The sequence below is a fragment of the Macadamia integrifolia genome, chromosome 13, assembly GCF_013358625.1.
Source record: "Macadamia integrifolia cultivar HAES 741 chromosome 13, SCU_Mint_v3, whole genome shotgun sequence".
In the NCBI taxonomy this organism is placed as follows: Eukaryota; Viridiplantae; Streptophyta; class Magnoliopsida; order Proteales; family Proteaceae; genus Macadamia; species Macadamia integrifolia.
In genome coordinates this window covers 9,399,839-9,424,841 of record NC_056569.1, presented here as the reverse complement: position 1 = coordinate 9,424,841, position 25,003 = coordinate 9,399,839, and the positions used below count along the sequence as shown (strand labels likewise).

The following is a 25,003-nucleotide window of genomic DNA, read 5'->3' as shown; positions in this document are numbered from 1 at the left end:
GACCGCGACCACTGCTTCCCCCCAAATGATAACCCAACACCTTAACCCCTGTTGGGAAGGGTCGTAGCACGGGATGGTGAAAATCCTAATACCGCATGCTCCTATATGACAATAGTACGATTGCATAGTGCCTCCGTGTCCCATTCCACGGGCCACCAATGCACTCGTCTTCAAGCCGACTACGGCATCTAGTCTATTAATGCAACATGCACAATGATGTCCACATTCAACATATAAGCATCTCATTCAATTGGCAATTGGAAAGTAAACATAGCACATATGCACATCAATGTGTGGAATGAATAGTCTACATAGCATATTCATGATGGCATGACTAGACTAGATATAATTAAATGAATGTCAAATAATGCCTTGAAACAAGGTCAAACGTCCTCTCCCCACTTACTTGTAGCGTACGAGGACTCCCGTTCGGTACGGGTGAGATCCGGTGCGAATCGGGTAGGATTTGGTGAACCTAACATAATTGAGCGAGGTTAGTACTTCACCATTTTAGGATCAAAATTAATGCGATCCGATGATAAAATCATGTTTAGAACGTTAAAAGAAGGTCACACGTCCGATTTGGGTTCGATCGGACATAAGGATCACCTTCGGGGCCACACGGGTGGATCAGACAGGTGGGTAGTCTGGCCCACCGGTCCTACCCACCGGTTGGGACCGACGGGTAGGGGCCCGCCGGTTGGGCCCGAAGGCCCCCCTGCCTTCTCAGGTGGGTACCCACAGGCGGGTAGGGGCCCACCGGTTGTACTCACCGGTCTTGGTGGGAAACACCCTGTTTCTTCCCAACTTTCTCCATTCTTTGGGGATTCAAATGGGGATTTTTCCCACCCATTCTTCACACCTTCAAGGTCCTATAGGATGGTTCTAACCTAGATCTAGGTTAGATTCAAGTGATGGGAAACCATCTTACCTTCTTCGCTCAAGAACAACCTCAAACCCTCCAAATCACTTCAAACTCACAATGCTTCTTCCACCTTGTCAATGTCTCTTCAAATCCTTCAAGATCAACACATAAATCATCTATTAAACCTTAGATTCATCATTTCAAAGGGGATTTACAAGATCTCAAGAAACCATACTCGAATCAAGGGTTTAAAGCGTGAGTATAGTGAATGTTCACAAAACCCAACTTTGCTTACCTCTAACTGTAGATCTAGAGTTGACGATCACTCTCCCGGTGCCGGAATGGGAAGATCGAGCTTCGGCGCCGCTGAAATCCCTCTTTTCTTCCTCTTCCTTTCTTCTTCCCTTTCTTTTCTCTCTCCTCTTTACTATTCTCACCAACGTACGGGTGACATAAATGGAAAGAAAAGAAAACACAAAGCTATATATATAATTCCTAATTAAGTGAATAGTGCACATGGATGGGTCACTCAGGTGGGTGGGTGTACCCACCTGTCCTACCCACCTGAGGGCCAAACTTGGGATTTTGACCGGGTTCGGGCCTCGTCGCGAACCCCACCCCCGGCATACGATGTAACATATGTATATACCTTAAAATACGGCTACAATACCTGCTTTATCCGTACATAGCCTTATGGTAGGTGCATGTACACGGCTTGGGTACTCCCGTCTCTTCTGGTACTGGCTCGGATTTGTCGGGTCAGCCGGTGTTTAAGGTCACCCGAGCCATCATAGCCTATAAGGAACCCGCTCTAATTTCCTCTGGCTCGGTTCCTGCATGGTTAAACCGGTTCAACCTCGAAATCAGACTGGGTTTAAGAAGCGGGGTATTACACAAACTGTGAGATTTATTATTATTATGTGTTGAGCTTGAGAGAGAGAGAGAGAGAGCGAAGGGCAGGGGGATGTCGACGAGAGACAGTCCTCGAAGCCCTGGATATGTGTGTGAGGATTTTTTCAGAGTTCAACTCGAAATTAAAATTTCACGGAATATTTGCAGTAGATGATGAAGAAGAAGAAGCATTGGGGATGACCTGGTGCTTCTATGCAGCTATGAGCCTATGACTTCCCTGATTTGAATTGAAATGCAGGCAAAACGTGTATACGCCATTAAAACTTAATATTTCCCCTCCTCTCACACACATGGGAGAGAAGAAAAGATGAATAAGAGGATAGAGAGGTTAGAAATCAGAACTGATTAACGTTATCAAAGACGAGAGCAAAAGATTTTCTAAGAATTTAGGGCTTCCATTCATTGGCAGTCCCAATTCACAGAAAATTGAATGTCACCGTGAAAGCAAGTAATCGCTGATTAAGTTCATATTTGTTGGATGGCTGGGATTAATCCAATTCCACTTGTATGATTGCTATTAAAGAAAGTGAAAATAAGTTTGCGGAATGTACGTTCTACTACCACTCACCCATATTTTATTTACATTAATGATAAAAATACGTCCATAATCCGTAGGCTAACCCATACTCTTAAAACATGTATCAAAATCCCCATTTCCTTCTGTAAGGACAAATCAAGGCAACTGTGTGAGAGGAACCCTTCACTTCAAATCTTAAACCATCTCTCATTTCTTTCCCATTTTGAGTCAATGGTGAAGCAGTGATAATTAATGGGTTTTCATTTTTATTTTTATTTATTATTATTATTTATTTTTATTTGCTCTTAGGTTTTAATTAATTTATTTGATTGAACTACATTTTCTTATGCCTGCAAATTTTTTTTCTTGGTAGACTATGGCTCAAATCTAAGATACTGGACAAAAAGAATCGGTTGCTATTTTTTTTTCTTCAAAATCAGCACCTCATTTTGTTTTGTTTTTTGGGTGGAAGCAAAATCTGAATGAAAAATTATTTGATACTTTCAATAAATGAAAAATATTTTCATATCAACGGTTTTGATTGGATACACTTGATCCTATGGTTATTATAAAAACAGTGTATGGATTCTCAGCCTTTACGGTCGTCATGCATGAACAAAAGATGTTTTTTTTTAATGCTAATATTTTTATTTTCATCAGATTTCACTTCTCTTCCAACCTCCCTTTTCTCAAAAATGAATTTCCTTAAAAAAGTCAAACCAGTTGGAGCTGAAGAAGCGAATTCACAGAATACTCCCCTTTGATGAGGCTTGAGAATTACAAACTTCCCTATTTAGACAATTACCTAGACTTTTAGATCTATAGTCCATTGATGGTATGGGTAGTTACTTCATGTTGCAACGATTGTGAGAATAAGTTAACCCTTACAGACATAAAAGTCATCATTTCAGTTCTGTAAACCAAAGTTATAAAATGAAATAGAAGACATGAATGATTGTGGTGAAACTGAAGAAGTAATTGCGGAGTTGCTACGAAAGTTCATAATCAAATCAAATCTTTAGTTTTCTCCAATATTTCAAGTTGCAGAGAGATCCCTATCAAACATGTTTTTCAATTTGTTCTAGTTTTGTGTTCTTTGAAAACATATGATACTTAAATGGGAGAGCATAACAATAAACAAAATATGTGAACTCTTCATGTTCTAATTATGACAAAATGGTAAAAAATACATGAAAAAAGATGCTATGGCATGAAAAAATGGTGAAGTCATTTAGTTAAGCCTCGTTATAGTAAGTCATATAATAAAGCTTTTCCAAGTTAAACATACCCTTTTTATTGATTTAAAGGGTCTATCAAAAAAAAAAAAAAGAAGCCCCTATCATCTAGAAAATACCACATATATCATCCAAGTTGTCCACATCGATACTAAATATTTGGTCTCTTAGAGTCAAAAGATAATCTTATAATGAAGGAACACAAATAGATGATTTTGCCGAAGAACAGAGTTCTCAAAACAAAATCGTTACCAAACGGGCTCTTAGTTATTGGTTATTAAGGGCTAAGACACGGACGATATCAGATCTAACATTCAAGTTGTGTGAAATTTGATTCATGTTTTTCTAGTCTTTGAAATTAAAGCCATTCGGAATTTGGATATTTCATCTGAAGCTTGCTTTAATGTAGGATTCTTACTAAATCACCTTAGAAATATCTACAATTAATTCGAGGATATAGTTTCATATGGAGTCCCATGCAATAACTTAATATTTGGTTATTATTTTCTTTGACAAGTATACATATGTTCTACTAGGCCTTTTTTTTTTTTTTTGCTAACTACGAGTATGCAGGCCTTCGGCCTGACTAGTCTCACGGGCCCATACTCTCTCTTGGTCTTACCACACAATCCTCTCAACATCCTCATATGCGCTACGCTCACTTTATTCAGATCGCTCTTTTTGAGTGCCCAACATTTCTTACGCAAGCAGTATATGGGCTGAAAAATACTCTTCAGGCTGGATAGACTAGTTTTCTTGCCTTCGCGCTTCAAACCGATCAAGGATAATTTAAGAACCGGAATCAACTGATTGATTACTAATTGATCCTGGTTCTCATATATAAGATCGATTAGTTAATTGATCGGCTCTGAACCTGGCCTCAAGAGGACGAAACCCGTTAGGAACTGGACCAATCAACAACTATACTCTGATCATTCCAGTCAGCTTCTTCAAATTCTATGAGTATTTGGGGTATAGTTCCTTTCATATTTTTCTCTATTTAATTAAATTGGGAGGTTCTACTGGATGGTTCAGCAAGACTTTCCTGGATGGCTCAAATACATACCATATGGCTTAATGGATGGGGTGAATATTTCCTTTCATATTTTTCTCTATTTTATTTTACTTCCTTGGATGGTTCAAACTTCAAAGACTTCCTTTCATATTTTTCTCTATTTTATTAAAAGAGAAATTTAATGAAGGCAAACATCTCTCATCTTCTCATTTAATACAAGTCGGACATTAAAATGTAAATGAGGATGATTTAAATAGTGTTTCATTCACTTAAGAAAATGTAGGTTGACGCAGATTTATTCAGAGTCTCATATAAAGAGCCGTGGGATCTATACTTATTTTCTATCTTCTCATGCAAAATATAGGCATTATTGCAGAAACCTCACATTGGTGTGATTTCTCACTTGACATTTTGGGAAAAACCTCTGCCATAAAAGATATTGTATTTCAGTGCTTTATGTGCCAAACATAGCCTCAAAGAGAATCTCCGAATAAGTCTTTTATATCAACCAAAGTGACGATAAAATAAAGCTTTGAAAAAAAATTCAAAACCATAGAAAAGGTTCATAGTTGAATTCGGAGACATAAAATGTGATTGCGTGCCTATAGATATTTAATGGAAAAGAGAGAAGGTTTCACACTTTATACACCACACTAATGGTGGTACAGATAACATAATTCGCTCCGGGCGGAACATATTTCAACTAGTCAAAGTTTTCTTGTTTCAAAGGCTGGCACCTCTGTGGCTAAGGGTGTCAATTAGAAGCCCACCTCGGTAGGTCTAATCGAGTTTGACACATTTATAACCTGACTTGGACATGCTCGATTAATAAACATGTCGGGCCTAAGCTTGACCCGTCTATAAAGAGGTAGTACGCGGTGTAAGCGGTAAGCCTGATGGGCCTCTTGACCGGCCCAATCCATTTACAAGCCCGACTCGAATCGACACATTTAGCCGGACCGTTTAAACAAATTAAAGTATCTTAAATCTAAGAGAAGTAAAGACCGTTTCAGGCTTTATTAGTATATTACCCATTTAAGGTCCGATTAAAGACCACAACCCAATCGAGCCCGACATGAGACCGACTCATTCCTTAAATAGGTAGGTCATGGATCGAAGATATAAACCTGCCCAGACCCGACTGATTGACACCTTTATCTGTGGTAATGGGCCCTGGGGCTTTAGGGCTACGGTTCAAGTGAACTTGGCCCAGTCACTTAGTCCAGTGGCTAAAACAATATACAGTGTCATAGACACTTTTTTTAATAATGTATTCCTTGTCGATGTGGGACTAAAAGTCATCCCTACTCCCTTAAGAATCTCTTATGCATATGCCATGGATATTTTCTGCATCTTCAAAACACAGATTTGAGTTTCTTGATCCATCATCTCAGCCATTTGAAACAAGTTTTTCTCTTTTTTTTTTAATCTTTTTTTGTTTGGATAAGATCTTTCTTAATCCACTCAATTTTTGTCTAGCTTTTCTAGTTCTTCAAGATCTACCTTCCCATTAGATACTTCTTGGACAGTAAATAAACAAAAAATAAAGGGAAAATTATATTTGCAGCCTCTGCTTTTATGAACCTTTCTGCCCATTAGAATGAAAATATTTTACTATTGGAACATCAAATACATGCCTGCATCTTCAAAAAATCAATCAACATACAAACAGGGGAAGTAAATATGGGAATCCATGGCTGTTGAGAAGTTGAGATTATTTGGTTAAGCTGTTGCCTTTAAGCTTGGATAGGCTGTATTCTCATACTTTCCATCCCACCTGTTCAAAACCAGAGAAGTTAATAGATGAAGCAAAAAAGAGTGAAGGAAGAGTAAATGGAACCTCTTACCAATACTGACCTGCACTCTTCATTGGCTGGAATCTGGAGCTCTAGTTCTTCTTTAAATGGCTGGAAGACTAAGTCAACTTTCTCTCTAGTAACTTTATCAAGAGTTGCCGGATCCCACTACAATATTTTACACAATATTACATGTATAGGTAGAGAGAGCGAGAGAGAGAGAGAGAGAGAGAGAGAGAGAGTACCTTTGGAGAATTATCTTTGTCAATGGTTAGAGATCTGATACCCTTTTCAGAACAAAAACAAGAAGGATCCATTAATCTTTGCAGCAGAGTAACATGTATTGCCACAATAAGTTACAGATTTGCTATATTCCTTTTTCTGATAATACCAATAATTATATTTATTACCTCATAGACATCACCAGATATCTTGCCTCTCAATATGTTAACTGTGACTCTAAATTCTCTCTTCAAACATTCAGGCAAGGTTTGATTCCTTCCCTCTCGAATCTGGAAAGAATGAAGAAATGGAACTGAAGATGTGGAGGCTGGAATTTGCAAGAAAAGGACCCAAGAAATGATGTATTTCCCATATAGAAAATCACAATTTCTTGGGTCAAGAAAAAATGGACTGTCCAAAGTTCAAAACTGAAATTGAAAAAAAATGCCAGTAAGGAAGGAGGTAGCAAGCAATACCGATCTCAAAGTTATTTTCAATCCTGTGGGAGAAGATCTTTTCAAACCCTTGAGCACTGGACCTATCCATTCATTTCCCTTCATGTTTCCTTCTGTTTCCTGAACAGCAAAAGATAGATCTGAGACTATGAAAACCATACAGTTCGATACAGGAAATAGAACAAAACTCCAACAGCCTCAAAAACCATCCTTGTACTGATCAGTTGATCAATTCAAGGGTAGTTGATCAATTGGTGGATATAAGTCTGGAGAGGTTAATACCCCAAAACCCATCCTTGTATGTTAACAACTAACCAAAGGCCCAACCCCCCACAAGATTAAATTCATGACAAGTGCCATGAATGATGCAACATAAAAAGAGAGGAAAATAAGGAGAAGAGAGAGAGAGAGAGAGAGAGAGAGAGAGAGAGAGAGAGATTCTCTTTGACACATCTACCAGTAAGTGACAACAGAAACTCACAAATGATTTTATAATTTCCTCAACAGAATCCTTGCAGAAGCATTTGTCAATTATTGACTGCCTGGAGAAAAAAACCACAAAAAGTGTAATTCCAATGGCACTGATCCTCTCCTCCAAAGCAGAAAATACATTCTTTATCAGTTCAGTATTAATACTTGTGTAAGAAACTATCTTCATCGGGTTGAACATCAATGGAGAATTCCTCAATTATTGATTTAACCGCATCATAATCACCAGAGTTTAAACTAATCAAACGCTTCTCCAGCTGAAGAAATTTCTGTCTCAAAAAATGCCATAATATGTTAGTAATTTGAATGTTCATGCATGCAAGCAGTATAAATGATTTCAAAACAAAAGATAGATGACAATGTCTCAAGTGCATATATTTTATATACCATACATCAGTTCCAATGTGAGCTTCATCCAACTAAGGCTGAGAAACTCCATCATGCTACATGGCATCAGAATGTTGTTGGATGTTTCCCCTTCTCTATTTGGGGCCTTAAATCTGTTCATTTGATTTCTATTTTATGGGTTCCTTGGTAGCATCCAGGAAATCTATACACTTTTTTCCCTACATTTGTCTCCATATACTCTGGAACCTTGTGTATAAATTGATGTGTATTGGGTCAGAGATGTACCAGTGGCTTCTCTCCAGCAGGTATTTGTGCTTTCATTCCTATGCAAATTTTTTGTCTACTGGAAAAGGAGGAAGCAGTTAATTCTTCAACTCTCCACCTCAATGCCATACATCTTACAAATTCAGATATTGCCAAGTTTGTACAATTTTGTGGAAATATAGGCATTCAGTAAGTCTATATCGGCTCCGTTATACTGTTGATGAGAATGGGTTTAGATTGCACATACTTCTGTCTTCACAAGAAAACAGAGCATATCAAGACCAGCATCCTCTCCAATATCTGTAAGGATTACCAGTTTCAGGGTGTTACAAATCTAAAATACAGTTTCTACAAATTGAATAAGTGATTGTACATGTTGTGTCCAATTACTTATTGCCTGTCTAGGTTCTGCTATATGTTAGAGAAAGCTTAGCTGCACAAAACAATATGAATCTCTTCAACATAATTGAGCAGGTAACAATTTTCACAAAACCAGGTTGGCAATGACCTCAAAAGGATATAAATTGAGTACATGTTATAGTTGAAGACTTGGAAATGATTGACATTTGTAGAGTATGGAAGTTGTAATCTTTAATATGCCTTCTCTAAATCTACCCATGGAAAGAAAATAATTAATATGTGAAAGGATAGTCATAAATCCATCAATGAGAGTATGTGGAGAAACCAGTAATTCAATTTTTTCCAAAGTCAAGATTGAAGAGAAGGAAACAAGAAACACACAAAGGCTTAATCTCACCTCAGAAGGAACAAAGTGGGTTGCCAGACCAGTTGCAATCAATTCCTTCCCATTTAATCTAGCACCTGTTAAGGCCATGTATTCCCCTGTGAAATTGCATTTGACATATTAGTTGCAGGGAGAGAATCATGAAAAAACGTTCTGTTCCAAAATTGAGTGTTTCTGGTTATTCCTCCCATAAGTGTGGATAAGAAAACCACTTTCACATATCGAAATCTACCTGAATTATGTCATTTTGCTTACAAATTACAAGCTTACCCAAATACCCGTGGAGACGTGGAAGAGTGTATGTGAAACTGCAGTCTGTGTAGAACCCAATCCTAGCTTCAGGCATGGCAAAAATCTATGAAGCAAAAGGAAATTTCAGAAATCTGTAGTATACAAATTCCTTGTTCCAGTAACAGAAACACATATGTTTTGGTATATAGCATTATCTCAAACAATGTCAAATACATACAGTTTTATCCGTGACAACTGAGAATTGCATCGGAACCATAAGAGATGCACCTCCACCCATGCATATTCCATGAACAAGAGCCACCTAGAAATAACTTTACACGAGGAATTTAAAATTTCTACCACACATAATTTAGAAAACAGAAGAAACATCATTTCTGTTCACCAGGTCAAGCCTCATACCCGCGTTTTCTTATAAATGAACTGGTGATAACACAGCCAATACATTCTATATGCAACTTCTAGGCAGGAATCCTCTGGCAAAAGACAATTCATGAGTTACTTATTGTCCAAATAGACATGACAAAGATTCTATTAACAATTTTCAAATAGCAGTAGATTCTGAGGAAAAGAGCATCAATCAGCTTGAAACTGAAAAGAATAAACTTTTATGTGATCCACACTTACCTATCTTCCTCCCATCATAGAACATTTTTAAATCACCACCGGCAGAAAAAGCACGTCCAGCACCCTAGATAAGATTCATGAGCAACATGAGAAAATGTAAGACAAAAGTAAGTAAATCATGAATTAACAGAGCAAGGAAAGCAAACCCAGCTACTGAATTGTGATGGGAAGTAATAATACTAGCCTTGAATAGGATAAGCTCTGCATGATCATCCTTCTCCCACATCTCTAGATACTTAGTTAGCAGAGAAAGCTAAACACAATGAGAGGAATTGATTACTAAAAGATTAATTGGTTTCCAATATTGGTTTAGGAAATGAAAGAATTGGTGAATTAATTAGGCATACCATGTTCCAAGAAATGACATTAAGTTGACGAGGTCGATTCAAGGTGAGTAATCTCACATGGTTTACTTCTTCAACAAGAACCACCTAAAGGGTAGTAACCAAACCATTCAGTAATCAAACAAGCTTTTTCCACCAGAGACATCTATTTACCATTACTATAAAAGGAAACCACATAGAAAATACCTCCTCCCCTGGGTTTACCAGACCTTGTGCCATTGAAATAGGTACACTATTCTAAAACCAAAAATCAAACCTGCATAAGAAACTGAATTAAAACCACAATACTCCAGCATCTTAATCTTTCACTGTGAGAGGTAATATGTTAGGCCAGTGATGGAACTGTTTCATTGAGCAGAAAGAAAAACTACAATCTGGGTATCTCTAAATCACTTCCTTTCTCCCCATTATCAAATTTATTAAGCCTTGAAAATCTATAGCCATAGAAGAAAACCCAACAGAAATTTTTAGTTTAGAAAGCTAAAAAAATAAAGAAACAGACATATAAGGGGTGAGAGCAGAGAAAAACTCACAAGAGCAAAGCTGAGATGGTTGCCTAAGAAGAAAAGAGGAACAACAGAGACAGGTTTATAAAGAGAAACTGGTCAAGCCATCCACTGTTGAAGGTTTGTTGACTCGCCAAATAGAGACTACACTTCAGATCTACCCACCAACCCATCTCCCATAACAAACCATTTTAAGCTTTTTGCTTTTGCTCTTTCAGGGGATTAATGACGGCTGGTATGGTCAGTCTATGGTTTCAAACTTCCTCATATTCAAACAAAATCAAGCCTTGCTATATTGACTTCTTCTAAGTAATTTATAGGTATTGAAGCATGCAAAATGGCAAAATCATATTTCTAACGGATCTGATCCTGAGTAGCATGGAGCACGGGGAATCCCGTCATGTAAATTAGTAAGGACCACCTTGAAGGCTAAAAACACTCATGGTGACATGGTGAACCTGTAATGTGAACCATGTTGTTAATAAAACTTTCATATTTTCTATTTTTCAAACATTTTCCATACTTTACCTAATCAAAAAGATTCTACAGGATACTTTATATGGAGATTAGATCCGCTGCTGGTGATCCTACAAGGAGTGCATCCATTCTCCTTTGAATGCACACATCCGGTAGCATGAGGGTTTTGTTAGGAAATGAACTAAAATCCTATTGGGGTTTGTGAACCTAGGATGGTGTGGTGAACTTCACCATATGATGAAGGAAAACTATATCCATATTTTTTGTATAGAAAAACAGTTATCTGGTCTCCCAACAACCCAAAGATATTTGACAAATGGCGAATCAGACTTGGTCCAAATTTTGAGGACATATGTCTCCCTAAGTCTCCGCTTAGGTCAAGTCCATAATGTGGCATATTTCCTTTTTTTTTTCGACAACACCATTTAGAAAATTTAGATCCGTAGGTTTCATGTGTCAACATTTATCTCTTTGGTTTCAATAAAAACCCCTCCACCTATTTAATGGCAACGAAGCTACATATTTCTTTTCTTCTCTTTTGTTGGCTTCCAATTCCAAACATAGATTAAGTGGGACACATGTTGAGACTTTAGGAGAGATTAGACGCCTTCCTCACATTCTTATATTTCTTTGTTTCTGTCAGTTGAAACTTCAAGATAGATTATTTAGGCATGTTGTCCATATCACCATAACTCTTTTATTTATTTATTTTTTTTTTTATTTTTAACATTTATCTCTTTGGTTTCAATCAATAGCCCTCTTCACCTATTTAATGGTAATAAGGCGATATAATTATTTTCTTCTCTTTTGTTGGCTTCCAATTCCAAACATAGATTAAGTGGGACACTCGTTGACACTTTAGGAGGGATTAGAAGCCTTTCTCACATTCTTATATTTCTTTGCTTCTGTCAGTTGAATCTCAAGATAGATTATTTGGCCATATATCATCCAGATCACCCGTATCTCATTTGGCAAATTTTAGTGCAAAGGTGATACTCTCGCATGCCACAATCATTTTGAGGAATAATCAAGATTTGAACTGCTATGGAAAATTTCCATACATGGTTTCCTATTTGACTGATAGTTCCATCATACCTATGTGATCGATTAGGGCTCTTACCAAAAAAAAAAAGATTAAGGCTCATATTTATTTTTACAAATAGCCAATCCAAATGGTCTGTTATCAATCTAATTCGCATAATTGCCATGTCAGCAACCTCTTAATTCTAACCTATTTCAACGATTTAATTTAAACATTTGGTCGGCTTGAACATATTGTTTTAGGAGTTGATAGCATATCAGGACGAATTGAAGTGGATCAACTCCAAAGACACACCCCAACACATAAGCACACACCCCCAGGTTGCTCCCAGCCACCGCATTTTTATCTCTTTTGACCAAAAACTATTTTTGAGAACCTTGAGAGTAAACACTTCAAAATTCCTTCCTCGCATACTGGCAACTCCATTCTTCATTTTCTTTCCTGACTTTTGGCAGATAGAGCTCAATAGTGCCAAGGGAATTTCGAATTCATATAAGAGAAAAGGAAATGATGACATTCCAATGGTTAGATTCCCTTCACACAATAGCGAAAAAAATGCCATTTTTTAATCCTGGTCACCAAAACCAGCTTTACATATGGGCCAATTTTAAACACCAAATGCTTTCTTTTGGTAGGTGTGAACCTCCCAGTCGTGATCATATCTGATGTTTGATTCTGAATCCAATTCCAACATCCACCCAAGACCCAAAAAAATAAATTGTTAACCATAGTACCTCACATTTGAAGGTTGATTCAGAATCCAACTTCAACATTAACCCATTGACCCAAAACAATAAATTGTCAACCATAGCACATACATGAATCTCAGTGATTACAAACACATGTGCTACTTTTAAATCCTGAAAACCTTTGACTGGTCCCACGGAAGTAGCATTAGCTCTCCAATAGCACATCCACTTCCACAAACCAATTCACAATAGAAAAGATTGCAGTGAGAAAAAAAAATGTAGATCTATTGGGTCTCCAAAAGACTCCTAAGTACCTTCAAATGTGGCATACCTTGAAATGATTATGATCACAATAACCCGCTTCGACTGGCTTAAATTTGCCAAATATAAATCTCCATATAATTGTCTAACATAGCTGTTAAAATATCAGCAGCATAAGAAAAATCTTCAAGCCCCAAAAGTTCGGCTTTAACAACTGGGTTTAAAACCACACAAATCTAATATAACTGAAAGCTTCTGATAAACAGAGTATTTCAACCTGGAGGACAAAATTTCAGATTCCAAATAAATCCTAACCTCAAACTTTCTCTATGCAACCTGAAGCTGTTGAAAGATCAGAATTACATGAACAAGTTTGGCTTGGATGCCTTGTATGTGGTCTTCAGCTTCCTAGTCGGTGGCCTGACCTTCCTGAACACCAAGGGAAACTTGATCTTGGCATTATGGAATTGCTTGGTGCTCTCTCTCTTGCAGAGGTTGGCTGGGACTGTGGCAGTTTTGATGATTTGAATGCAAGGGAACCTCACTCTGTGGCGAGAAGCCATTTCATTGTACATCGCTTCAACAGCTCCATTAAGAGTAGTGTCTCTGTATTCCTTGTACATGTTGTGATAACCCGTCCGGCTTTGATAACGCAGCCAAATCCCATAGTTCTTAATCGTGGTAGGATTCTTCTCGAAGATCTGCAAGCAATACCAAGATCAGAACCAAAATCAATAATTCATTTTGTTTTGGCCCAGGGAATATGGTTCATTCACATCAATTGAACAAAAAGAACTGCATCAAACTTTACATATAAATACATCCAGTCTAACTTTATAAACCATGATAAAAACTGTATATGTTTCTTACGCCCCCACCCCCCCCCCCCACCCCACCAAAAAAAAAAAAAAAAAAGAACAAGAAAGAACAAGAAAAAAAGTATGTGGTAGGAGCACTAACAGCATAAGAACTGGACTGTGGTAAAAAAAAAGTGGAGGTTCCCTAACCCTTTTCCCAACCAAGGCACAAATTTTATTTAAAACCAACGCACCAAACTGAAAAAAGAGGAAAACAAAGGTGGATGGTTCCAGTTAAAACCCAATTTGACCTGTCAGTGATACCAGTTTAGTCGTGTTTAAAACTATGCGGTGCAGCATCTAAGTCCTACAATGAGATACTTTAAAAAAATAAAAATAAATAAAAAATAAAGATACTCACGCATCTAGATAATCTCAATACACACCTTTATCCCCAGATTATGTATTATATAAATTAAAAACAAAGAAAAAGGCAATACAAACTGAGGGCCACACAAGCATGTATATAATATAGGTAATATTATAAGACATGTTAGTAAAACTTGAAATGAGAACATATAATGGAAATTAAGGTCAATATGGGTGAAAGGAGGGGACAATATTGAAGAATGTAAGAAGGATGAGTTCCAAATAATGTGCAGGGATTATGTATCTGCACCCAATATATTGAGTATTGACAAATAAGAAAGGTAAATGGAGTAAACACAAAGCAATAGTACATACATATGTGAAATTAAGAATCCAATTGGTGCATAGGTAAACTGGTGTGATCTCATAAATAATCTAAATTCAAAGAAAGGGATCCAAAACCCTTGGCCCCATAAGAATAGTAAAAACCTCAATTCAAAGATGTAGTAACAATCCCATAAATACTCTGAATTCCAGGATCAACAAGCATAGAAGAATAAAGTTCACAGAATTGGAAGCTACTTCTCAAGGGAGGTTATTTTTGGAGAATAAAAGATGGGGAAGGAATGGAATAAAGTAGAGTTGGGTATTTATGGGAAGTTGGAATAACGGGGATTTTAGTTAACAACACGATGGCAACAATAACTCCCTCAATGGAAGCCCCATCAAAAAGAGATTTCAAGTAAGAGTTCACAACTGGTAACCCTCTAAAGCGTCTACTATTCATTCAAAACAGCAGATGAGGAGGGAGAGTTTAGTGTCTGAAGTTATAACCTGCGGTAAGTGAATCAGCCTAGTTTGCTGGATTAAATTTCTAGATGGGAATTCTGGGACCATTTTTTGGAGGTTTGAATCAGACTAGAAGATGCAGCCTATACCCAGAATATCACATCAAATCAACCTATGCTTGTGTGTTGGTAATCAGATTTGTTCAATCCAACAATACCTTGAGTTGCAAGGAAAATAAGAAAGCAAGGATAATGTTAGCAGAAGCTTAAAGAACAATGGAAACTAGAGAAATAGGATCATTTGAAGAGCATAAAGCAGTTGACAAAACCAAGATGAAGCTCTCAGCAGCTGACAAAACCAACAAATTCATTCCAATCTAATCTTTCATTGGTTGCAAGCATCCAAATATAAAAACTCAAATGATCCCAATCCTTACCGAAACTTAAAACAGAAGCTCAATCTCCTACTTTCTTCTAACGTATCTAACTTCAACAAGATAAAATAATAACAAAGAAAAAAAAACATTACATAAATATCCGAAAGCAACCATGTCAGGTCAGGTCAGGTTTGTCATTTATTTCATTGTAGTTGAGATCCGTGAACACAATTGCTCAGTATTCCCCTAACCGAACCTGGAAACTGACTGGAGGGAACTGATCTAGCCCCTGAGATTTATGAAAATGTTTTTTTTTTTGGATCTTAATGATTAATTTTTTCCGCATTGCATTTTTCAGACCAACGACAATATACATGCTTGAATAACTGCCAATTCACATATTTTGATTCCACAATGAAGACTACCTTGACTCTTGTTCTCATGACCATGAACCCAATTAATAATCTTATTTCTCAATCATTTTGTAATGCATCCAAATAGAATTTCAACCATTGAAAAAAATATAGGCATAAAAGGAAGGAAAGCAGATGTGTTAGAATAAAATGGAAATTAAAATAGCAATACATTCATGGGAACAAAAATGTACTCCCATATAGCTGGATTGACTGAGTTCACTTGAATCTGATTATCCAGAATTACTAGGCTGATTTACCAGGCTTAACGACTTACTATGCAATTCCTACATTTGACAATCTAGACTCTACATTGGAATACAAGGAAGCAAAATTGACTTCCATTATAGCTGGTTCACCTGAGTTCACATGAATCTGATTAATCAGATTTACTAGGCTGAATCATCAGGCTAGACAACCCTTTATCACCCAACATGCTCCAAAATCCAATTCACACATTTTTTTTGGGGGCAACCAATTCCCACATTTGACAATCTACTCTCTAGATTATTTTAGGCGATTACAAAAAAATATAATATTTTTAGTTTTTCATCTAATATCACATAATAATGATACTACCCAACGCCAACATGCAATCCAGTTAGCAATTTGCATATAACGGAGCAAACCAACACTCCAGCAAATGTACAAAGAAAAACTTACCTCATTGATTGCAAGCACTTGTCCGTTGCTCTTCTTGACTTTCTTGAGCTTCCTCAAGAAATACCTAAGTGAATCAACAACAACAACAAAAACTCATAATCGCATAATAATAATAGGACCATCCAACCAAAACGATAAGAACCAATTAGTCGTCACAGAATGATAAAACCAAACGAATAAAAGCCAGTACAAGCAGAAAACACTAAAGGCTAACATTTAAGGCCCTTACCAGAACTTCGATTTTGCACGAACATCGTTCGTAGCCCAGAGTTTCATCCGGTAGATCTTTGGATGATCATCCGATTCAGTGGGGAGTGCTCTCCCGACCACCTGGTATTGGTGAAACTGGATCGCAAACCCAAAACGCAACCATTAATAAAAAAATAAGAACAGTTTAAAAATAAAAAAGAAAAAACCCTGACTTAAACTGGCACTGCCACTCGGAAATCATAGATCTGATAAGTAACAATTCGTTGCGAATCCGAAAGTTTAGAACTTCATTTGAGATCTAGCAAACTTAGAACCAGACTGAGAACAAATAAATCCTAAAAACAACACGGGAGGTAGGAGAGTAGAGACAAGCTCACCCTGAAAGTGACCATTTCTGCAACGTAGGGATTTGGCAAAACCCTGGAAGCGCCTTCTTCTTCCTCCTCTTTCCCCTCAGATTTTGCGGGGACTCTTCTTTTGCTTAAATATGACAGAGACGAGGTCAGAGGGTTTGGGACAAAACCCTAAATTGTGTACAACTTGGGTCGGGAGCCCATGTTCCTCTTAGGCTGGGCTGGGACTAGATAACATCAACCCGGACAAGTTGGGCTGGGTATAAACGTTTGACAAGCCCGGCCAGTTCGGATTTTTTTTTTTTTTCATATTTTTTACAACTCATGCATCCGGCTGGTCTCTAATTCTTAATCGTCCAATTTTTTTTTCAATATTCTCTGTGCGCGACATCTATAAATCTTCAAATCCAACAATTATAAAAATTTAAGGCATTTGGGAGGATAAAATGGGTTTGAATTTCAAAAGACTTTTACAGTTGTTGGATTTAGATTTGAAAGTACGGAAACACCATGGCCTTCAATAGGACAATCCCAACCTTTTGCTCTTTCGATAGATTTGGTTAGCAAGTTTGTGGTTGAGACAATTTCAGTTCTTTGCCTATCCCTTCTAGCAGCTATATCCCTCCCCTTCAGCTTTCTCTTGCATCCTTACCGGCAAGCTCTACGTTGATGGATGCTTCTCTTTCTTCTACACCTCTGACTATGGGTTTGGGCATAGGCTCTAGCTTGGCAGGAATTATTTTCCCAAATACCATATACATACAAATGGATTTTTGGATTCTGATTCTCTCCACCAACTCAATCCCCGTGCACATTTTATGTTTGGGAGCATCTGTGCACACACCCCATAAGTGATGAACATTTTAAGGGAGTCCTAACCTTCGGACATGGGCTGGGCAGGATCGATCCAAATCTCAGAATTTTTTGCTAGTAAAATCAACCTATATAGCAGTCTTTAGTTGCCCATATTTGTGAAGGTGACATGGAGACACAACAATAGAGACCAAGTACGAATAATCTACACATGTTAGTTGTGAAGTGGTATACAACGTGATGGGGAGAGACAAAGTGATAGAGTATATAAGATTTTTTTTTTTTTTTAAAGGATGGCACCGGGAAAGAAGAGAATTCTACTAAAAAAAATGTTGAATTTTCTTACTCTACGTATGTTTGCATATAATATCTCCCATGTGGTAGAACAAAATGAAATAAAAACTTTGTTGATATATACTTGAAGATTCTTTACTCACATGCCAAGTTTAAGTTCATGATAATAGGTAGTATTTAGCCAAGGTTCTTGATATATGGTGATATTCAACTAAGATTTGTGATGTATGGCAGTATGTAGCAGAAATTTATGATTTATGACGGTATTTAGCCTAAATCCAAGGAATGATGGTTTGCCAAAGTTTGTGATTTATAATATATTTAGACTAAATCCATGGAAGTGTGGTTAGCCATAGGCGGCATGCCAAAGTAATATATTAATTCAATAAAATGACATTTTGCCTGAGTATTGATTGATATCAAAGTTCATTACTTGTGAGGTTTTTAAGGTATGCTAATCTTTAAATTTGGAAATGACCTATAAGGAATGAGATATTTCATGTGATCACAATTATGATATCAATTCCTTATATATATTGTTTCTAGGCAATTTTGAATAATGATTTTTTATTGCTTGTAACATGAGATAGTTATTGCCAGTTGATGAGGTGTATTTTCTAATATTGTTCAATAGTAGAGATTGTTGATTGAATCAAAGATCATTTAAGTAGTGTTTAGTGCTAGGATTTTTGGCCAAAAGTCAATGAAAAGATGTCAATATCAATGCAGCCCAAGTAGCAGATTGTTAAGATATGGGTTTGACTGATACTGATTGATCTATTGGACCCAAAGTCCCAAACAGTTATAAACTCACTCTGATTGTAAAACTCTTATCCCAATCCATCGCAGGAGAGGAATAGGGTTTTAGGGATTCTATTATAATTAGAAGTTAATGGTCTCTGCAGCCGTCACATTAATATCTTTATGGTTTTGGAAGCATAGGCTCCCCTCATTGGAGTAGCGTGTATGTGAGAGAATTCCAAGGGTGAATGGCTGCAGAAGATCTTAACGTATGAAACTTTTTTGAGTAGTTTTTCATTGTCATCTCCAAGGGACCAATCTCCAAGCACATGGGACAAAGGTTTATGACCAATACTCGTGGGGGCTTCTAAACTTACATACAGGAACTCCTCTACTCCTATTTATGGTTCATATAATGGCAAGTCTCGTTGATTATGATAGATACCAGTAAATGTATATATTTGTGTGTTCTAAGATTCTTAAGGGGACTGCCTTTGATCTTGGTTTAGGGACTACACCCATGCTCAACGATTATATGGTTAATCTCTTTTATGATTCCTAATTGTATTCTAAACACTATGAGATTGCTCATATGATTCTATGGAGTAGAATACCTAACACACATGTATGTATTTCAGATCAGAGGGCTTTGGACGATTGGACCCTCTTAAGCACTTCAAAGTTCTCTGTCAATGTATTTGTACTTGCTGCATCTTCTTCTTCTTCTTCTCTGTTTCTCTCTACCATTTTATTCCTAAGCAATTATGTTCTTTGGATTGTGAAGGAAATTCATTTTTTGTTCTCTAATTTCAAGCACAGGCATCAGTCTGCAATAGCCGAGCTATGAAAGGATGGAGAGATCTGTTTCAGTGTTTTCAAAATGCAAGGGTTTTTTGATGCATGGATGTCTTTATTTTGAGCTCAAGTTCTCAAACCTAGAAGGTTTTGATCCACAGAGCTTCGATTTCATGTTCATGGCAAGAGGTTTTCAATGGGAGAAGGAAGTGGATTTTCAGGTTACAAAATAAGGTAAAGGAGCTTTCATATCGGGATTTCTGGATCTAAAGGAGAGGACATATAGATTGGGTCGTCTGAGATCCAGATCCGATTTGGTAGAGGTGTCTTTTCTCTCTGAACCTAAGTCGTCCACCTCAACAACACCACATGTCGCTGTCCGCAGGTAGAAGTGTCAAGAATTGCAAGATTAGAGAATTGTAAAGGATCTCGATCGATCCAAGTATGAAAGCATCAAAATTATATATATTGTATTCTAGAGTGACTTCAGAGCATATTATTGTCTACACAAGGATGAATATATAATAGGCACTAACCTTTATTGAGCTAAGCACCTTCTTTTTTTTTTTTTTTTTTTTTTTTAACTTGCTTTGATTAAAGTTTAGAATTGTCAAACCAGATCAAAATGCTTGTTTTCCAAGAATACTCTTAAGCCATTGAAAGAAGTCTTCAAGTAGATCTTTTGTGACGTGGAAGAGGACTAATATGGTAGTTTTATGCATCTTCCGGCCAAGTGGCAGATATTTAAGATCCAGTTAGAGATTTTCTAGGCGGGCTATAGAATCATTTTCTAAGGTTATAATATTCTTAGACAGGATTAGGGCAGAGTCACATTGATATCATTAGCATCACAAATAATAACGTTGGAGAGAGCTTGAACTAAAAATCAGATTATCTTTGCCCATCCCTTTATCATTGATATAGTCACATCATTAAAGCATCAATTAATGGTGCTAATTAACTTACTTTTCATGCTTACCTTCCATAAAAAAAATGAATTTAATTAAGATTAGAGAGCGGTCCTACTCCCCAGTCCCCACATCAAACTGAGAACTCTTAGGAGAGATAACACAATTTGCCAAGCATAAAATATATAATATTTTTTTTAGAAAATATCAGAGAAGAATGGAATCCCCACCAATCTCACACTATAGTTTATTTGTATTTAAAAAAAAAAAAAATTTATGATAGAAGAAAGACCCTTTTCATGTGGAAAAAATGAACTTTCCCTTCATGTGTAGATAATTCCTTCCCTTCGGTTTGAATTGCCTATTTTAAACATTGAACCTGCTCTAATAAAGATGAAAATTAAAAGAATAACAAACAAATTCTCTCTCTCTAAACGATTCAAATGGTTAAAATCAAAACTGAACTGTTTATTAAAAGTTTTCACTGTAATGACTCTATTCAGCTTGGATTTTGATTCGGCTACGACACCTTCTTCTAAGAGTTTCTAGTTTTAAGGTGCAAAATGAAATCTCTAAATACTCATCAATTTTTCTATTTTGGGGGAGTGGGATCTATATTTCTAATCTTAACTTTCTTGAGAAACTCAAACATCGAAGGTCATTTGAGGTTTTCATGATGTCACAAAAAAAAAAAGAAAAAAGAAAGCTGCAACAATTCTCTACCTAAATCTCTTGCAAATTAATTTGAAGGGGATGATTTAAGTATCAAGAACTCAGCCAATAGCAAAAACCATTAATACCTTGAAGTTTGTCCTTGCACTACCCTTCACATTGGCCCTGTCCCAGCCATATTTTGTGCAAGGAACATACACTGTACATTAAAAACAAATTGGGTCCAAATGAGAAATTAGAAGTACAGTGCAAATCCGCAGATGATGATCTTGATCCGCACATACTCTGGTTTGGGCAAAAATATTCAAGGTAGTTTTGAAATCTTCAATGGTAGAAAAGAGGAGTTTGTGTGTGGGAATCTATTGATGGACATTGTTATCGGACGGTAAGAAAGGATGACATATATTTCAACAAGCATAGAGATGAAGGAAGTATGCATGGTAGTTTTTCTAAAGATATATACGTTTTATGTACATTATGAACTCTCTAATGTTTGAGTAACTATTATGTATGTTTACTGATCAAAAATGTTTTTTGCTATCTCACATTTGAGATATTATGTTTGGAATACTCTTTTCATATTTTAACCTAACACAACACCGGTCGCTGCCCAGGTGCATGGCCCCTGCACCAGTGTGAGGCCAATGATAATACCCACAACTTCAAAAGGGGTTAAATCTTTGCATTTTACAGGTGGCACAGGTGTCACTTCAACCCCCTGTGTTTGGGCGTAGGCTCCATGTAGCTTGGCAGGAATAGTTTTCCCAAATATTAGTGTTGGATTGTGTCAAAGAAAAGATCTTATAATCATTGCACCAAATAAAAAAACCGAATCCATATGCATACACACCTAGGGCCCGTTTGATAACGTTTCAAGAAACGCGTTTCTGACGTTTCTGTTTCCAGAAACAGCAGAAACGGAGTAAAAAGCGTTTGATAAAACTATTTCGTTTCACTTATTTTCAGAAATATAAATAAAATTTTTTACTTATTTATGGTTCAAGAAACGACCCAGGCGAAACAAGTTCAACTTGTTTCGCCGTTTCTGGAAAAGACTTGTGGCCATTCTTTCATTGGTTACTATCAACTTTTAAAAACATGACTTATCCTTCAATTCCATTTCTGTTTCTAGAAACGGAAATTTATGTTTCTGCCGTTTCTTGAAACAGAAATGGCAGAAACGTTATCAAACGGGCCCCTAGTTTTGGATTCTGATTCTCTCCAAATCAGAGGTGTTCCCCATGACATCCTATGTCTGAGAGCATATGGCACACAACCCATCACTTGGGTGAGCACTCCGAAGGACTTCCAACTACTGGATGCAGGCTGGACTCTATCCCATGTGAGAGAAGATTGATCCAAATCCAAAATTTTTTGCTAGTAAATCAACTAATTTGGCAGGCTTTAGTTAAAAAAAAAAAAGAGCAACTCAGTGCACGAGGCTCCCACCATTGCAGGGTCAAGGAGGGACAAGTTGTACGTAGCCTTACCCCCCTTGCTTTGCAGAAGAGGTTGTTTTCAAGTTTTGAACATGTGACCAACATGTTGCAATGGCAGGCTTTAGTTAATTGCCCATATTTATGAAAGTGACTTGGAGACACAATAGTAGAGACTAAGTACGAATTAACTAAGCACGTAAGTTGGAAGTGGTATAGAATGTGACGGGGGAGAGACAAAGTGATCGAGTATGTAACAAATTTATTTTTTTAAAATACTTGTATAAGAAAAATGATTTTAGAGGAGAGGGAGGGTGGCATTGGGAAAGAAGAGAATTCTTACAAAAAGAACTTTCTTAGTCTATATATGTAATCTAACCTTGCCTGGTTTGCACATAATATATCGCATGTGGTAGAACAAATGAAATTAAAATTAAATTTGTTGATATATACCTGAAGATTTCTAACTCACATGTTAAGTTTCAGTTTATTTGCCAAGTGGTAAAATAAAGCATTGCAAAATCCTAAGGCAATAGAAAAGTTTATTATGCATGGACCCCTCAAGGTGTATTGATATGGGGATGTCAAAAGTTGGCCCCAAATTGGTATGCCCGACTTGGATCGATCAGTTGAAGTCCAAGTCCAAACCAACCGGTGAAAACTTGAGATCAATCTGATTGATTACTAAACTTGTTAGGCTCAAGAATTGACCAATTAATAACCGGATGGACCTATTGCAAGGTAGTGGCTTGACAGTTGTCCGACAGGGACCAACCGAAACTTTAACCTATAGACAACCAATCGTTTATAGCCCGATTAGCCCATTTAAATATATTTAGCTGATTGTAACTTGTTTAAGGACAATTTATAGCCCAATAGTCTGTTAGCCCGTTTAATTCCGATCATAATCGATTAGCATAATTACTTTGAGCTCCATTATAGATTGAAAATTGGCTGACCGAATAAATCTGTCCATGTTAGGGCCTATAAGGCTAGATTACCTAAATGGGTGGAAATGGTATAGAGCTTTAAATTGGTGGGGACCAATTAAGCTAATCGAAATCGACTATTCACACCCCTGATAAAAATACATAAAAGAATAAATAATTAAATTTAAGGTTAAACTTTGAAATATTATCAATACATGTAATTTGTTAAATATTAAACTACCAAAATTTTATTTCACTAGTCCATGTGGATAACTGGGCTTGCAAACTAGATAAGACAGGAATCTTTCACACAAAAAAGTCTAATCAAATGAAGGGAGGAATAGTAAGAAGCTAAGAGAGGGATTATAGGAATAAATTCAGAGGAAGACAAATCAAGAGAGGTACAAACATACCTATCAAAAAAAAAAAAAAAAAGAGAGAGGTACAACAATTTACTATACATAAAAAATAATCTTCTCATTAGGGCGAACACGCCAATGCTACCTCATTCATGGCCTACTGATTCAACTTGTCCCAAAGATGATTTTCTATTACCAATCGCCTAGATGTTTCAAAAATTGAAAACCTTAAACAACCCATCCCAACGTGAGGGCTTTTGGCTTGCTAGATGTTTGAGAATTAAAATGTAACCGTAAGCGTACGGATCAGTGTAGCTACGGGTCGAACACAGGGAGAGCAGCCACTTTATTTTTTTATTTCTTTTAATAATGCGAAAGTGAACCGATTAATGGTTGTGATCTAATTTTAATTACCGTCTTAAACATATGTATCTAAAATAACGTCCTAACCATTCGTCATCTAAGAATTTAAAGATACAAGCCATGTAATTAAAATTAAATAAATAAATAAATAACTGAAAATAAACAACCCACGCAATTAATAAATAAATAAATATATAAAGGAAAAAAATGCTGAAATAAAAATAAAGTAAAAGAAAGGGGATAAAGCTAAAGAGAGACTCACAAGTAGGTTTCTCTACTTAGCCCGAGGGATGCATCATAATATGAGCTTCCCTACTTGACCAGAGAGTCACTCTTACAAGGGTTACTCTACTTGGCTTTAGGGAAATGGAGACAATTAAAATAAAAGCAATAAATTTATGGTTCTATGGCTAGGAGGGGCAAAGCCAACACATACACTAGCCATGAACCTTGGGGGAAAGGGATAGCAATAATGTAACGACTGAAAATAAAAATCCTAAATTAAGAAAGAAAGGGTAGTCAAAAGAGGGAACGAGAGGGGGGAGAGAAGACTACTGAAGAAGCCTACTTACTTGAATCAATGCTTGAACTTGAAAAAAAATTGCTCCACAGCTCGTGATCTTGTCACCTAGATCTAAGCCTAGAACTATAACTTAAAAAATTAC

The 25,003-nt window shown here is 36.8% G+C and overlaps 2 protein-coding genes across 2 annotated transcripts; both read right to left on the bottom strand.

The window, feature by feature from the left end:
* Positions 1 to 6,088: 6,088 nt before the first annotated feature.
* LOC122060231 (3-hydroxyisobutyryl-CoA hydrolase-like protein 5) lies at positions 6,089 to 10,641 on the bottom strand. Its single transcript, XM_042623427.1, has 16 exons — positions 10,617 to 10,641; positions 10,270 to 10,339; positions 10,087 to 10,170; positions 9,924 to 9,992; positions 9,740 to 9,803; positions 9,515 to 9,588; positions 9,333 to 9,416; positions 9,134 to 9,218; positions 8,876 to 8,961; positions 7,654 to 7,775; positions 7,499 to 7,559; positions 7,039 to 7,137; positions 6,751 to 6,852; positions 6,586 to 6,627; positions 6,402 to 6,508; positions 6,089 to 6,321 (listed from the first exon to the last, which is right to left on the bottom strand). The coding sequence occupies exons 2-16, from the start codon at positions 10,300 to 10,302 to the stop codon at positions 6,267 to 6,269; spliced, it is 1,167 nt and encodes a 388-aa protein (XP_042479361.1). The 5' UTR covers positions 10,303 to 10,339; positions 10,617 to 10,641; the 3' UTR covers positions 6,089 to 6,266.
* Positions 10,642 to 13,141: 2,500 nt separating this feature from the next.
* LOC122058882 (60S ribosomal protein L18a-2) lies at positions 13,142 to 17,210 on the bottom strand. Its single transcript, XM_042621579.1, has 4 exons — positions 17,053 to 17,210; positions 16,695 to 16,810; positions 16,466 to 16,529; positions 13,142 to 13,759 (listed from the first exon to the last, which is right to left on the bottom strand). Exons 1-4 carry the CDS (start codon positions 17,065 to 17,067, stop codon positions 13,418 to 13,420), a joined length of 537 nt encoding a protein of 178 aa, XP_042477513.1. The 5' UTR covers positions 17,068 to 17,210; the 3' UTR covers positions 13,142 to 13,417.
* Between the last annotated feature and the right edge of the window lie 7,793 nt (positions 17,211 to 25,003).